Source organism: Balaenoptera ricei, chromosome 19, assembly GCF_028023285.1.
Source record: "Balaenoptera ricei isolate mBalRic1 chromosome 19, mBalRic1.hap2, whole genome shotgun sequence".
Taxonomy (NCBI): Eukaryota; Metazoa; Chordata; class Mammalia; order Artiodactyla; family Balaenopteridae; genus Balaenoptera; species Balaenoptera ricei.
This window is the reverse complement of record NC_082657.1, coordinates 57,278,850-57,295,375: the sequence shown is the minus strand read 5'-3', so window position 1 is coordinate 57,295,375 and position 16,526 is coordinate 57,278,850. Positions and strand designations below refer to the sequence as shown.

At 48.5% G+C, this 16,526-nt stretch overlaps 1 protein-coding gene across 7 annotated transcripts in view; it reads right to left on the bottom strand.

The window, feature by feature from the left end:
- The window catches only part of PLCG2 (phospholipase C gamma 2), a 202,115-nt gene that overhangs the window by 37,491 nt on the left and 148,098 nt on the right, over window positions 1-16,526 (bottom strand). For all 7 annotated transcript variants that reach the window (XM_059903784.1, XM_059903783.1, XM_059903787.1 and 4 more), the window contains 8 exons: window positions 16,038-16,142; window positions 14,409-14,498; window positions 13,600-13,775; window positions 12,285-12,485; window positions 11,301-11,420; window positions 6,912-7,092; window positions 5,373-5,444; window positions 1,930-2,039 (listed from right to left, as the gene is read on the bottom strand). In XM_059903784.1, coding sequence (XP_059759767.1) covers window positions 1,930-2,039; window positions 5,373-5,444; window positions 6,912-7,092; window positions 11,301-11,420; window positions 12,285-12,485; window positions 13,600-13,775; window positions 14,409-14,498; window positions 16,038-16,142 — 1,055 coding nt within the window. The remainder of the gene's footprint in view (window positions 1-1,929; window positions 2,040-5,372; window positions 5,445-6,911; window positions 7,093-11,300; window positions 11,421-12,284; window positions 12,486-13,599; window positions 13,776-14,408; window positions 14,499-16,037; window positions 16,143-16,526) is intronic.

Sequence of the window (16,526 nt, the reverse complement as noted above, 5' to 3'; positions counted from 1 at the left end):
TCAAAATTAAGCCTAGACTGTTCAGCCTGGCAATCAAAGCTTGGAATGCTATGGCCCCAGGGACTCCTGGACCCTGACTCCTACCTCTCCGTGACTTGAACCTGATATTCATTCCAGACCACCTGTGGCCACCTCCCCATGTGGCCCTGCCATGCTGTCTAACTTGTACGCCTTGGTCCATGCCCTTTATAGCCAGCTTGCTCCGAACCATTTAAGACTCAGCTGGGGCCTTCCTCTTCCAAGGAGCCTTCCCTGATTGCTACCTAGGCTGAGTGCTCTTCCTCTGTGCTCCTTGGCATCTGTCCCCACAGCTGTCAAACCAGTCCGCGCCTTATATTTAACTTAACAATTATACATCGGTTTTCCCCTCTACGTGAGACCTTTCTCGGTCTTAATCAAATCTATACTCGGGGGCACTTAACAAATGTTTGTTAACCTGAATAAGCAGAGAGGACTGACTGTCCCATGACCTGGTGGAAACACAGAATTGCCAGTTGTGAGCCTGTTTCACACTCTTTTCACCTTCATTTCTCCAGACCCATCTCCGGCAAAGTTTGGCTGTATTCAGGGCCACTGTATGGACCATTTGCCCAGAACTGAATGGTTTATACCTGTGGTCCAGGTGTAGTATCAACACTGCATTCCCTCCACTCTCGAATGCATCCTGGTTTGAACCACAATTATTTGGTCCTCTAGTCTGGGAGGATGCAAAAAAATGTGGTCTGAGGCAGACATCCTACTAGGTGGCAATACTGTCACCAGGGAGAGAATAAGAAATGAGGGGACTTCAGCTGGGCATAAGGTTTACCCTCAGTCCTCACTAAAGGCACTTACTCCAGTCTCTTAACTCATCTTGAGACAAGATCTCTGGGGATCCAGGTAAGAAATGGGTTGGAAAGAGGGGGTTCTCCAAATTAAAAAAACAAAAAACAAACAAAAAGAAAGTCTGAACACCTCTGGATCTAGCACATGAGTAAGTAAAAAGTGTGGCCTCTTGAGTCAGAAGGCCTGGCTTCAAATCTCAGGCTGCTGTGTGACCCTGGACAAGTTACTGCACTTCTCTGTGCCTCAGTGTCCTCATCTGTAAAATGCAGGTAAGAACAGAACCAACCTTATAGGGTCACTCTGTGCGTTAAATGAATTATTTCAAATGAAGTGCTTAAGACAGTGCTTGACAATGTTCCATTCAGGCTGCTATTCAGATTTCTAAGTCAGGTCCAGCTGTCTTGCAGGAGGAAGAGGTGCCAATTTTGTGAGGTGCTTGAATCTCTGCAAGTGCTCATGGTTATGAACAAGTTCTTATGGCTCTAAGGTAGAAATCATCCCATGAACCCACCTGCCTAAGGACCCATGGATGGGCAGAGAATTCTTATTCCCAGGTGAAAAGGGGGAAGCGATAACTCAACCCTCAAACACCCAGGTGCCTTTGGCCTAAAAATGTACCTCTTCAATCCAGGATGGGGCCATTGCATAGGGCACGGGACTAAGCAATAGCACAAGAATTTCAATTTAAAATAATGCACAGGCTTGTGCTGTTTAGTAGCTGGACCTTGGAAAGCTTCATTCACTGCATCTGTAAGTGGGGATAATCATAGTCCTAACTCTGCAGGGTTGTAACAAGGATTTGGTTAATGTATGAAAGCAGTTAGCATAGTGCTTGGCACACAGTAAGACCTCAAGAAATGGCAGCTGCTATTATAATTAAAATAATACATAATATGATGTGATGATATGATAAAGGACATGATAATTGTTATTGTTATTTATCCACTTTTCTGAATAGAGCATGCATCAGTCACCTTCCCACAGAAAGTACAACAGGTCAAAGCCAGCCCAGAACAGCAGATAAAGGGGTCAGAGCTCCACCAGCACTTGAGTCTCACCACCAAAAAGGGACAGCTCAAGGGGCCCAGCTCCCCTCAGCCTTACCAGCCCCCAGGCTCCTTGGAGACATTGTGGATGAGGGCGCCACGGCAGAAGCTCAGCTCATCGCTTTGCTTGGCTTTGTAGTCATACAGAGCTTTCACGGTTCTCTGAGGCTTTCAGGGAAAACAAGAAGGTAAAGGTCAGGCCGGGCGACATCAGCAGAAGGAGGCGGCTGCATTTTCTGGCACATGTGGTTCTTCTCAAAAGAGAGGGAGGCTTTAGTCCAAGGTTACAGCGCCATCTGCTGGTGAAGGGCTGGCACTGCCAGGGAGCCACGGCCCCGAGGACGTATACCAGGGAGTGGGGATGGGGACTGGCCTAAGTCAGAGCCTAGGGCACCTCAGAGTGAGCCAGTATTGCTTGATTTCCTCAACAAGGAAAGGACATGCCTTTCACATTAAGCCACAACCTCCACCTCTGAAGTCCTCAGTGCCTATGCTCCTGGAAGTCCGTCCTCCTGGAAGTTCAAGCTCGACACCGTTTCTGCACATCCCCAAGTCTCACCAGCATTTTTACCTAGGCCAGTGATCCCCTAACTAGACTCCTGAAGGATGCTGACATTTTGCAAGAGTAACTGAGGTGCTCCTCCATGAAATTCACCAAAAGGGGGTCTCTGCACTGGCAGAAACAAGACAGAACTTAGGACAAAATTTCTCTTCGGTGTATTTGCTTTAATGCCGGCTGCTTGGCAAGCATGAATCAATGACAAAATGAACACCCACACAGCAAGCAAACACTAACAGGAAAACCTCAGAAACCACCAGCCTGTTTAGATCAGCAGCTGCCCCTCCCCCGACCCAAGGAAATGGGGATGGGGGTTTTATAAGGAATCCATAAAACTGCTCCTCAGAGCACGGGCTATGGGGTCAGACACGTGGGTTAAAATCCTTGGTTTGCCCCTTCCTTACCAGCTATATAATCTTGAGGCTCTCTCAGCCTCAGTTTCCCCATCTGTGAAATAGGAATTAAAACTTTACATACTTCACAGGGTCATTGAGACTATTAAATGAGATAATGCATGAAAGGATAAAAATGACAATAGCTAGCATTTCTTAGTCAAAGCCCTGTTCTAGGCCTTTTATCTATAGTATCTCCTTTAATCCTCACAACAACCCTAACAGGTAGGTAAGCAGTAGGAGTATATCCTGTTTTACAGATGAGGAAATAGAGGTACACAGAGATGAAGTATGCTTGCCCAAAGTCAACCAACTGCTAAGTGACTGAGCAGAGAAAGAACCCATTAATATGAGTTACTGCCATAGTTCATGATGTTCCATAAGAAGCAATGTGGGTTTTACAAGCTTTGCCATAGGAACCTCCAACCAGAGCTTTCGCCCTTGACTCCCCCACCTGCAAACAGTGCAGGCTGTACCTGTGCATCCTGCTTCAAGGGCAGACTTAAGGACCCAGAGCCACATCTTTCCCCATGAAATTCTATAGGTCACTGCCAGACTCCAAGGCCACAAGGAAGGTATAGCCAGTGGCAGAGGGGGGGTGCCATATAACAGCTTCCACAGGAGCAAGTCTCCAGCCTGACAGATGGCAGAAGAGGTCCTCATGTCAGGCCCCTCATGAACTAGAGAAATGAACCACCATTGGATGACCAAGCAGGCATGTGGCACAGCAAACTGGCTAAGAGTACACTCCTGGGAGCATCCAAATCCCAGCTCCACACCTTCCTCAGCAATTATTCAACCTCTATGTACCTCAGTTTCCTCATCTGTACAATGGGCACAAAAATGGTACCTAATGCCTGGGGCTGTTATGAGGACTAATGAGCCATCATGTGCTTAGAACAATGCTCGCTATGTGGTCATCAGTATGTGCTAGCTGTTATTACTGATCTAATCACTCCAGTTCTAAGAACTCATTTAAAGGACGTAAAGCAAAAGATACAAAGCCTCACAGGTGAGGAAGTTCAGTTTACTGTTAATGAGAAGAGCACAGCCTAGAAACAACCCAAATGGCCATTGATGGGGACATAGCTAAATGGGCACAGTTACCCAGAATATTCTACAGTATAAAACACACTCTCTTTTTAAGTTAAAATTCCAGTCCATGTACTTCATCTAAATTGCTTGGCCCACCAGGTTAAACAAAAATGGTCATTAAGTAGCCTAGCAGTGGAGAAACTCAACCTGTGGCAAAGCAGCAGGTGAACAAAGCAGAATAAAAATGGCAGGTGCTGGTGGTGGTGACTATAAAATACGTCTCCATGCGGCCAAAGACCAGAAGGGACAGAACACCCAGAAATGCAGACAGCTACCGCATTAGGACGGTGAGACCAGGGCTGATTATTTTTCTTGCTTTCAAAGTGTCTTTTTTAATTGTTACATCATTTTTTCAATCACAGTAATAATAATAATAATAATTTTATCTTGAAGCACTCACCATGGTCTGGCAGCTTGCGATCAAATTCTGCATACAATCATGTTTTACTTGGCTCACTTAGTGTAGGGAGACTTTCTCTACAACTTGGCTTAGTTGCCAGGATTTTATAATGGGGAGATTTCACATCAAACATCCAGATTACTGGCTTGTCTTGAGAAATCAGAAGACCCAGCCTGATCTCTGGGAAGGCAGCCATCGACTCCTAACGGGCAGTGGCTGCCCTTGAGATGGGCCGTGTGTCCCCAGTTTACCGTGGCCTCCACCAAACCCTGACACCTGGCTGAAGTGAGGCCATGTCATTCTCAGAACCAAAGCATCTGTCACTTCTCATAAAAGTTTTTGCTATTCAGCCAAGTCCCCTAATGCCTTTCACACCCAGTTCCATTCACCCACAACTTTTCAAGACTTCATTTCTTGCTGAAAGGGATTTGCATTGGCCAAGGATTATAAGTTTAAACAAATGTCTCTCTGGATTTCTACAGAGCCCACCAGCAGGGCCCCTTCCTAAGTGAGAACTGTACACTAATCGTGTACCAGACGTCCCCCCAAACAGAAAATTCGCCACCGTTCTTCCTCTGCAGGCTCAAACTAAATTTGAGATGAAACAGGAGCTGCAGGCTAACAGTAAAATCCAGGCCCACCTGCAGGAAATGACACAGCAGCTGGGGTGGGAATGTAAGATACCGTTTGCACTGCAAAGAGGTCACTGAACCAAATGGAATTTATGAACACCACAGGTTCAGTCACTTAGCAAGAAACATTTGAAAGACTTTTAATTCGAAGCTGTGTGGCCCAAAGGTGGTTCATCAAACTTCAGAATTTTAGCAAAACACAGTCGCGTTTGGATGGAATTCTATTAACCTCTTCCCTGAAACTAGATGTCGTATTGTCAATCATCATTTTCTTCTCAAAAAAAATGTTTGGGTGGCCAAGTTTTCCAAAATGCTCCCTCACCGTTTTCCAAAATGCTCCCTCACCCTCTTTTAACTGGGGGGTGGACCCCATGTCAATCTAGTGACTAAGAAATAGCGTGAATTGGAAGTTCGGCACTGTACCATGGAAGGATTGATTTCACTGGGATCCACATACATCCTGCTGACGTCATAGAGGGAGTTTATATCTCTTTCCTGAAAAAGAACAGAGAAAAATAAATGGAGCCATCCACGCTCCCGGGACAGCCCTTACTTAGAACAAGGATGCTAGGTACCCTCGTGGTTTCCTGCCCTCTAGTGGAAGAGCTCATAGTTTACTCACCTTGTGGGTGGAGACGGTAAAAAGCTATTAAGAAGTTCCCCAAAACTTGGAAATTTTACCTCAAAATGAGAGCGGCCCCCATGTGGCCCTACGCTGTGCCAGGCACTGTGCTCTTTTGTGAAAAAAAAACACACCCTGAGATCCAGTGGTGTGCTGGAGCGAGCTCACCGCTCCTCCTGACCCACGTTCAATGTCGGCAGCTTGACACTGGCCACCGTGGGAGTATTTACACCACAGAAATTGGCAAATGCCACAAACCAGGGCTTCGTTTCACAGAGAGGTGGGTAAAACTCCACCGGCACACACTGAAGATCCCTCCTGCCCTTCCTCTGCCCCTCTCACTGGGCTTTAGCCCCACCAGCCACATTTCTGTCTCGTGCACGCCTGCCTCCCCCCCACCCGCGAAACTGGCCTCCTGCACAGCTTCCCGGCCAATCCGCTACCTGGGCTCCCTTCTCACCCTCTGCAGGAGGCCTGCTCCCACCTCTGTGGCCCCAGTCTAACGAAGTGCCCCATCCCTTAGCACACCATCCTGTTCTCTCTTCTTCATTGTAACTCACCCTGCCCGGTGCGTGTGTGTCACCCGCCTCCCTTTTCTAGAGCCTAAATTTCCCAACGGCCGACGGTGTTCCACCATGCTCCCAGTATCTAGAACAGTTCCTGGCACATGGTTGGTGCACAGTAAATCTCTTTTCAATAAGTTAATGACTCTGTCTGATAGGAACTGAGACATGGTAATCAGATCGGCTGTCTTCTCTGCTCAGAACCCTCCAACGGCTCAGAATAAAAGCCCGTGTCTCACAGTGGCCCTACACCACGCAGTTCTATCCTTATTTAGTTCTGCCCCCGCCCTGGCTCACTCACTAGCCACAGCAGCTTCCTTTCTGTGCCTTCAGGCACGCTCTCACCTCAGGACCTTTGCAGTGGCTGTTCTTTCGTCGTCCTCATAGCTGCGGGCTCCCTCCTCCACCTCCTCTTGTGTCTGCCCACATGTCTCCTTGTCAGTGAGATCTTCTCAAGCACCTTGAGAAGTGCAGCCCCTTCCCCATCACTCTATCCACTTACCCACCTGCTCAGTGTGTTTTTCTCCACAGCACTTATCACCCACCAGCTGATACATGCTCTGTATATTTTTTTTAACTTCATTTGTTGTCTGTCTCCCCTACACTAGATTGTAAGAGCCCAAGGGCAGGGTCTTTGTCCACGCTGTGCAATTTTGGACGTAGAGCCGTGTGGGACAGACGTTAAGTGCTCAAGAAAGGTTTGCTGAATGAACAAACAGATGAATCGTAACCTCAGACAAGATATTCCACCAAATCTCGAGCGAGTCAACCACCTACCATACTGTAGCGCTCCAGGAGCTCGGGGGTCACGGGGTAGCGCAGTTTCATCTTCCGGTAGAGTGCGTGCTTCTCGTAGTAGCTGACCAGTTCCACGAGGCTCTCGAAGTAGGCGGAGGTGCCCAGCACGAAGTGCCGGCCGTCCCGGTTGATGCGACAGTGCTTCACCTTGCCCCTGGCCCTGGGGGGAGACCACATGGTGCTGACATCCCGGCAGCCAGATGGTGGCCATATAAGCCCACCAACTAGAAACAACCTAGTCATCCATCCTAGGGGACCAAATAAATGAAGAGCACACAGCCCTCCCATGGAATACAATGATGTAGGTCTTTGCACAACAGATACAGAAGAACCCGTACCTCAGAAGAAACACTTCAGAGTGACTCAACCGCTATAGCTCCTCTTGCCCTTCCCTTCCTCCCCAACTACAGGACTTGACTACAGAACACCCTAGTGTCCAGATCAGGGCCAGCAAACTATGGCCCACAGATTAAATCCACCCCCCTCCTGTTTCTGTAAATAAAGTTTTATTGACGCACAGCCATGTTCATCTGTTTAGGTACTGCCTGTGGCTGCTGTCACTCTGCAACGGCAGAGCTGAGCAGTTGCAACAGAGACCATCGGGCCTGCAAGGCCTAACCTATTTATCCTTTGATCCTTTGTAGAAAACGTGAGCCCATCTCTCCTCGAGAACTCTGGGACTTGATGCCCAAATCCTTAAATCTTATCTTTAGTGGTCCAACTAGTGCACAAATGGAATTTTTTTTCCAAAAGGGGAAACAAATCATTTATTTCCTCACCTATTTGAAACAAGAGGCAGAAAAAAATCCAAAAGAGAATAGAATCCTCAGTCTTACTAGCGTTTATCAGCAAGAACAGAAATATCTGTGAAAGTAAGTTTGACCCTAACTTTACAGCCAAGAGCATCTTTAAAACTGCAACAGAAATAGTTACTATGCTCAAACTACTTACCTTTTAAAAATTTTGCACCTCAACAGACATTTTTTACTGTTTTAAAAAATACATCCCGTTAAGCCATTTCTTCCAAAACTCCTATTTAAAAAAAAAAATGCTAGGAGACTACTTCTTCAGTAGCTTACATGCAATGATATTTTATTAAATATTTATTTTTAAAAAAGAAAAGAGGGCTTCCCTGGTGGCGCAGTGGTTGAGAATCTGCCTGCCAATGCAGGGGACACGGGTTCGAGCCCTGGTCTGGGAAGATCCCACATGCCGCGGAGCAACTGGGCCCGTGAGCCACAGTTACTGAGCCTGCGCGTCTGGAGCCTGTGCTCCGCAACAAGAGAGGCCACGATAGTGAGAGGCCCGCGCACCGCGATGAAGGGTGGCCCCCACTTGCCGCAACTAGAGAAAGCCCTCGCACAGAAACGAAGACCCAACACAGCCAAAAATAAATAAATTAATTAATTAAAAAAAAAAAAAAAGAAATACTACCGAGTAAATAAAACAAGTTGCAGAATGAAACTATAGTATGATCCTATTTGTATTTTTTTTAAGTGGAACAAAATACCACTAACAGAATGGCGCTATATATTTTCCACAGGTACATACATATGTATGTAAAAAAATTTTTTTTGAGTCTTGATGGAGACACCAGTTACAAAACTGTGCTTTCTACCAAAACAAAGATTGAGATGGCAAAGACCATAGGGGGCTTTAGCTTTCACTGCAGTATCTTAATTTTTTTATAAGGCTAATATACTTACGTAGTTAAAAAATTAATCTTAAAACTTTATACAAAAGCTCCACGGGGCAGGGATGCTCTGGGGTACTGAGGTTAAGAGCATCAGTCAGGTTCTGGCTCCTTCCCCAGGTAACCTCCCTGAGCCTCAGTTTCACCATCCACAGATCTGGGGATGCACAGCTTCTGTCTCCAGGTGAGTGTCGGGACCGCTGTCCGTTAGGTAACCCAGGGTAAAGCCCTTTGCAATGTGTCTGGCACCCAGAAGAAACTAAAGAAATGGATGGTTGGGAAAATACAAACAGCCAAGCCAAAACTTCCCTGGGAGACAGAACAATCAAAGGGGGAAAACAGGGCTAGAGTACGAGCTGTGCTCTCCAGCCTCCCAGAGTGTGTCGCTATGAGCCAGTGAACACTAACGCCTGAGGTCTTAGCTTCGCCATGAAGCCCCTCATCCCACTGAGGGACCCCTCCCACCAGTCACACCCAGACAACAACCTGGTCTCTTTGCGTGGATGTGAAAGCAGACACTTCCCTCCTGTGGAAATCTATACAGAAGGTCAGTATACGTTCCCAGGGCCTAGAACGGCGCCTGGTACAGAAGAAGTACCCCACAAATATGTGGGGGGAGGGAGGAAGGAAGAAGGGGAGTCACTTGTAAGTCCTGTGATGACATCTCTCATCCCCACCAGACCACTGGCCTCATGAGAGCAAGGGCTGGGTTGTTTTGATCACTCCTGAATTTCTAGACCTGACACACAGCAGGTGCTTATCAAACATTTATTGATTCCTAAAAAAGAAAACCTCCAGCTCTCAGGGTGCCTCCAATCTCATGGCGAGGACAGATGTGCAAGCAGAACACGGTGGATGTATATAAGCTGAGTATCAATCTGGGAGCCCCCCGCTTAATCCATGCATTTCCAGTGACCCCAACCTCATCGCCAGCTTGAAGGTGCCCAATCAGAATCAAGTTACCGGGCTCAAGCAGGGGCCAGTGGGAGTACCTCACAGGACTCACCCTCTCTGTGGACACTGTCCTGGCAGCTCAAGGTAAAGTGAGAACAAAGCCAATGGAGTGTAACACCGAGATGCTCAGAGCTAGTCTCCTGAGGGTCACAGACGAGGCTTGTATCCGAGTGTGTTGGAGGCCAGTTTCACCTCTTGAGCGTCTCAGCCTGTAGCCAGTAAATCCCCACCTTTTTTCTTTCAGCCACTGAGTTTGGTTTCTGTCACTTGCACCTGGAAGCATCCTGACTGATATAGCACAATGCGACCCCCAACACCCAGCCCAGTGCCTGGTACAGCACAGATTCAATTAAACACACCCAACTCCCATCCAGGGGGAGCAGGCACCATTAAGAGTTTTGGGGAAAAGAGCAAAGACACCCCTCTGTTGGCAGCACAAAGCACAAAAGAGCCATGCTGGATGGAGCTGGCACACAGTAGGTTCTCAGTAAACAGCAGTGATAATGACCGTCACCACCCCCAAGAAGGCAGCTCAGGGGTAATGGGGGGATGGGGGCAAATCCAAATGCCCAGAGGGGCAGACTGGAACAGTAGCCAAGGGGGACGGGTGAGGGCGACAGGAAAGGAAGGACAGGAGCAGCCTGGCACACCAGGGCCCCTACTGTGCAGCCGGTAACCACCTTCACCACGGGGAACTGTGGGCCCAGAGCTTCCAACTCCTTCCATTTTTCATAAGAAGCAATCTGAATTTCCAGGTAAAACTTCTCAGTTTTTAACATCACCATGCAGACTGAGCAAAACACCCAGAGGCCCAATCTGGCCCACAAGCCTCTTGCTTAGACCTCACAGTAAAGAACGCAGGCTTTGGAGGAGGACAGGCCTGAGTCTGAAACCCTGACTCAGCCTAGGATGAGGCTATGTGGCTTTAGACAGGTCACTTAACCTCTCTGGGCCTCCATTTCCTTACTTGTAATAACTGGATCTACCCCTCATGGGCTACAGTGATGGCCTCGAACAGGTGAGGCCTTGAAGGCAGCCCAGTGTCCCGAACATCAGTTAGGAACTCAGTATCTGGTAGCCAGCATTCTATTACCGTCATCAAGAATACGCAGGGAAACCCTGAAAATGGAGAGATGGAAGAAAAGTATGACCAACTGGGTCTGAACCTCCCTCACATTGCTTTTGGTAGAAATTGGAGGAATCGGGCATCTTGGGGTAGAATTAACGTAGAGAACCACACTCCTAGAAGTGGTTGGTCCATACAACCTTCCCACTGGCAGTGGGGTGTCAACTGTGGGTGGGAGGAAACAAGATCTACAGCATCACCCATCTGGGTTGCCGGGGCTGCCTGGGTTCGAATTCCAGCTCCACCACTCACAGACTGCATGTTTCAAGCAGGTTATTTAATCTCCCTGGGCCTCAGTTTCCTCCTCTGAAAAGTAGGGATCACGGTCATGCTGACCCCACAGAGTTGCTGGAAGATGAGACGAATTAACATAAAACACCATGCTCTTGAGAATACAGGCCAGTGCCCAGCACACCGAAAGCACACATCAGTGTAGTCTGCTTTCGCTCTTTATTATTGTCATCTTCGTGGTTGACACCCTGGGCGGAGGACACAGAGCTCAGCCTCCACCTGCAGTTCCCCCTTCGTTCTCCACACGTGCCCTTCCCAAGCCGTCTCTGCAGAGCACACAGTGGGCTCCAGCCCGCGCACCTACCTGAAGGTGATGGCGTAGGAGTCGGTACCTTCCCGCTTCCGGATCAGGAAGGCCCCATCCCGGGGAACCCTCATCAGCATGTCCTCCGCTTCTCCACGGCTCAGCCCATCATAGTACCACCTGCAACACAGGGCCGGGAAAATGGCCAAGGGAGAGGCCGCTGAGACTGGCAGCAGAGGAGGAAACGGTGGCTTCCCGGGATGCCTGAGACACGGCCCTGGAACCCACCACGGAAATTACACAGTGGGCCTCCTCATCCGAAATCACCCCTGAAGACAGCAGTTTTTAAAAAGATCACCCAGACACAGTTTGGGTGAAGCGTTCATGTAGTGGGTCTGCTTGGAGCATAAGCGAATAAATCAACTTACATCTTTACCCACCACGCCCCACCCCCCGACCCAAGCATCAGAGGGTGGCACAGTCACCGCAGCGTCTCAAAACAGCAGAGGCAGAAGAGATAGGGAATAGGGTTTTAGGTTATTTTTAAAGATGTGAAATAGCAAATTTTACGGCAATCCATTTGAATATGGACAAGTAAAAAATAAAGGTGTCATAGCTATATGGCCTCCTGTGAAATGTGCATTTGAGCAGCCTTCCACTTAAAAATTACTCTTTTCTTTTCACAACTAGTTAAGCCTTTGCAAGGCCTGATACTCACTTTACAATTATTTTTTCGCTTTCACACCAAAAGGAATGAGCTTGGACAGAAAAAGGTTAACACCGGGCCAAAATTGTCTCTGAAAATCAAAGCTCAAGACCTCAGGACCCCGAAGATAAAGGAGAAGAAAGGAAAGGAGAGGAGGAGGGAGAGGAAAGAGAAAGAGGCCGTAGGTAACTGGACAGCGGCCGCCCTGGGGAACTGCAAGAGACCCCGGTGGGCCCGGGTGAGGCGCCTCGCGGGAATGTGGGCCCCAGCACACCCTCCAGGCTGGCGTTTCTGATCCGTGAACGCAGTCGCGCCCCCAGAGCACAGGGCACACGTACGGCTTCGACTTGTGCGGGCTGGGGTTGGGGACTGGGTCGGTGAGCCGGAGCTCGAACTCGGCACAGCGCAGGTGCGTCTCGCTGTAGTGCTGGATGAGGGCGTAGATGCTGGTGAACATGAGGTTGTCAGTCAGGTAATACTTCAGGGTCCCGCCCTCCACGGTGGAGCGGATCCGGCAGTGCTGGACGCGGCCCGACCGCCTGCGGGGAGAGGGACCACGTCAGAGCCCAGGCCCGGCCGGCTGGCCCTTCCCGCACCTGGCGCGGCAGAGAGGCCGGGGTGGGCCAGAGCTGCAGCCGGGGCCCCCAGGGGTGGACGCTACGTGCGGCCACACAAGCCTCCGTCTGCTCTTAGCACCCGCCCAGCGCTTTCACACAAGTTGATCCTTGGGGCTGGATTCCAGACCATCCTACCTACTTCCTCTACCCGCTGTCCCCTTTCACCTACGTAACTGTTCCTCCGGAGCCAGACAGCCTAGGTTCCAATCCTGACTCTGCCACGAGGAGCTAAGTGACCGTGAACAAGTGACCTGTCCTTTCTGAGCCTCCCTATTATTACCCTAGTGGTCCAACAAGGACAACGATAGTATCCTCCTCACAGAGATGTCCTGAGGATGAAACAAGATCACACACAGAATGTGCTCGGAACGCTGCCTGGTACGTGGTAAGCACCTTACAGGCGTTAGCTGTCGCGATTATTTGTATGTTGTTAATATTAGAACTTTTATCCTTCAGGTCTCAATTTAAACACCACTTCTTTCAGGAAGTCTTCCTGGATTATTCTCCCAACACCACACTAGACCCCTCTCTTACAGACTTTCATGACGTCTTGTGCTTTTCTCACTGCACTTGTCACGACGAGAATTATGTATCATTTGCCTGATTCCTTTTCCACTGTTCATCTCCCTCCTGAAACTCTCATCTCCATCAGGACAAGGACCCTGTCTGTCTGGTCACTGCTAAGTCACTGTGCCTAGCACAGAGCAAGTACCCAATAAATAAATATCTTTTAATGAATTCATGTACAGATGAGTGAGTGAGTGAGTGAGTGAATGAGCAAGCTCACTATAGCCTCACCCACAGTTCCGTAAGGCCACTTTACAATTTTAAATATTACACTGAAATATCGCTAATCTTGTTGACTAAGTTTTGGGGGCCTCACCCAAGTCTTGCCCCACACAGCTCACTAAATAAATTCTGGGTTTCCAGCCCAGCCCCACCGAAGTCTGGCCTGAGCTGGCACCACTTGCCTCACGGCGCCCCATCCCACCAGCTGCGAGGAGAAGGCGCGTGCCCCGGGGAAGAGGGCCATTACCAGAAGGACAGGGTGTAGTCATTGGGGTAGGTCTCGCTCTCCCGCACCAAGAAGGTCCCATCCTTGCCCCCCGTCTCGGCGCAGTATTCCTGCAGCAGCTTCTCGGCACTTGTCCTCTTCTCCACCTTCTTGTGGAACCACTTCTCCCCAAAATGCAGCTCCGTGGGGGCTATATCCTGGGCCGTAAAGAGAGGAGGGGTTTCTGAAAACCCGGACCAGACCCCCCACTATCATCACACTGGTCCCTCTGTGTATGCTGATTCCTGAAAAACAGACTGGACTGGATAACAGACCAAAAACGGCCTCAGCTCGCTTTTACCCCGAGAGGTCCGGGAAGCCAGCCTCCACTGCCCTCCCCACCCTCCACCCCCCTACTCCTGACACTTCCCCATCTGTGGTGGCCTCCTGGAGTTCTGAGTCCTGGGATAAGGGGTCCCCGGTACAGCCCTCAACTCTACTGTACAGGAAGTCTGAGAGCCATAATACCCTGGGGGCTGCACTCAAGAGATAGTACCAAGGATGATCAGCAGCCCAGGGGGAGAGGGCAGGAAAGCCAGGAACCAGGCTAGCGGGTAAGGCTGCACAGAACAGCCAAATGTCCCCATCCTCCCCAGGGAGCACAGGCCAAGCAAGGCTTTCAGAGAGCAGGAAAGACACCTGAACCTCACTGGCTAAGCACATGGGCCAGCCAGCCAATCAGAGAAGAGCCAGGCAAGCCTTGGTACCCAAAGAGGCAGCTCCTTGGACTAAGCATGTCCAGGCCTGCCGGCCACAGGATGAGAGGGGCGTTATAGGAGGTCTCCACCTACCCGGGGCTGTTCATCTTCCACAGTCTGTTCAATGTCATCGCTGAAGGACAGCTTGGCATCAGCAATGGCACAGTAGTGCCGAGTCCATTTCTACAAAGTAAAACCAGCGTTAGGGCTTCCCCAGAGTCTCTGCTCCATCAACTCTGAGGCCCAAGGCCCCTGCCTGGCATCACCCCAGCATTCACTGGGGACTCGCCTTTCCCACTTTTGTAGCCATTTATGGTGGTTTCACAGAATTCGATCCCCTGTGAGACATTTCTTTTAAAACCTCTATTTGTTATGGGGTTCTTTTGGCATTTTCAGGACTTCTTTATTCAGTGTGTCTAAGGGTAGACACAATGTAATATCGTATTCCCTTAATTTGAAGGCTTTTACAAATGATGGGATTGTTTTCTGTGTGTGTGTCCTCATGACTGTCTTTTTCTATTTCATCCACTTTTTAAGACTTTCAGGATTTCTCAGTCAGCCTGTCTAGAGACCCTTTCTTCAACATTTAAATATGACTTAATTCTTTATTTAAATTTCAACCATTTTTAATTTTTATTTCTAGAATGTAAGAATGGACGTAAAAATATACTCAAATGCAGAAGGACAAACATAATATGATACCACTTAATATGCAGAATCTAAAAAATAATGCAAATGAATCTATACACAAAACAGAAGCAGACTCACAGACAGAAAACAAACTTAGGGTTACCAAAGGGGAACGTTGGGGGGAGGAATACATTAGGAATATGGGATTAACAGATACAAACTACTATACATACAATAGATAAGCAACAGGATTTACTGTATAGCACAGGGAACTATATTCAGTATCCTGTAATAAACTATAATGGAAAATAATCTGAAATACATACATATATATAACTGAATCACTCTGCTGTACACCTGAAACTAACACACCATTGTAAATCAAATACACTTCAATCAGTGAATCAATGAATCGATCAATACCTACTCAAATGGATTGCCATGTTAGGTTGTGGGATACGAGAAGTGCATTAACATTCAAAATGCCTCATTCCCATCAAAAAATAATGTTTCCTTGGGACTGGTGGTCCAGTGGTTAGGACTCTGCACTTCCACTGCAGGGGGCCCAGGTTGGATCCCTGGTCAGGGGAACTAAGATCCTGCAAGCCACGTGGCTCGGCCAACAATAACAATAATAACGTTTCCAGTGGAACTGTCTCAGATTGGAGGACACTAAGGAGTTAGGATGACTAATTGCATTATCACAACCTAGACTGCATCCTGGATCAGAAAAAGGACATTAGTGGACAAACCGGAATAAGGTCCACAAATTAGTTGGTAGTATTGTACCCAATGTTCAATTCCTCGTTATGATAATTATACTCTGGTTACAGAGGATGTTACTATTTGGGGAAACTGGGTGAAGGATGTATGAGAACTCTCTGTGCTTGTATGTGTGTGAGAATCTAGAGTATGTTACATTGAATATAAAACTACTTCAAAATAAAACACTAATAATGCAAAAGAGAAACAGTTTCCTTAAAATGACAAATTCACTTGGCACAGAATGGGAGTAAGACAGGAATCCTCCCGGAGCTCTCCAGCAGGCCACAACGCATTCAGGGCTCTGAGAAGGGGCGCGAGAAGACACACCTGGTCGATGGAATCCCACATGTACAGTTCCCCCTGCTGCCTGTGTTCATCTTTCTTGTCCTCCATGTTGACATCCACGTCGCCTCGGGGGCCCAGCTTCTTATGCTGAGGGGAAAAACGCACAAAGCCTGTCTCCCTAAGACCCAGGTTAGGATCTGTGAGCCAGCAAACATTCATCCCCATCAGCCAAGCATCCACCGGACCGTCCCACCTCAGGGCCTTTGCACCGTCTGTTCTCTCTGCCTGGCTTCTCTCTCACTACACTGAGCTCTGTGCTCGGCGTCACCTCCTCAGAGGAGCTTCCCTAAAAATAGCCCACACTCCCCTTCCCACCACGGTCACTCTCTAGCCCCTGGTAGTTCACCTTCACGCTCTTTAGCCTAAGTGTATCTATGTATCTATCTGTCTTCTGTCTGTCTTCCCTGCTAGATTATAAGCCCCATGAGGGCAGGGACTTTCTTTTGTTCCCTGCTGAACCTCCTGTACTAG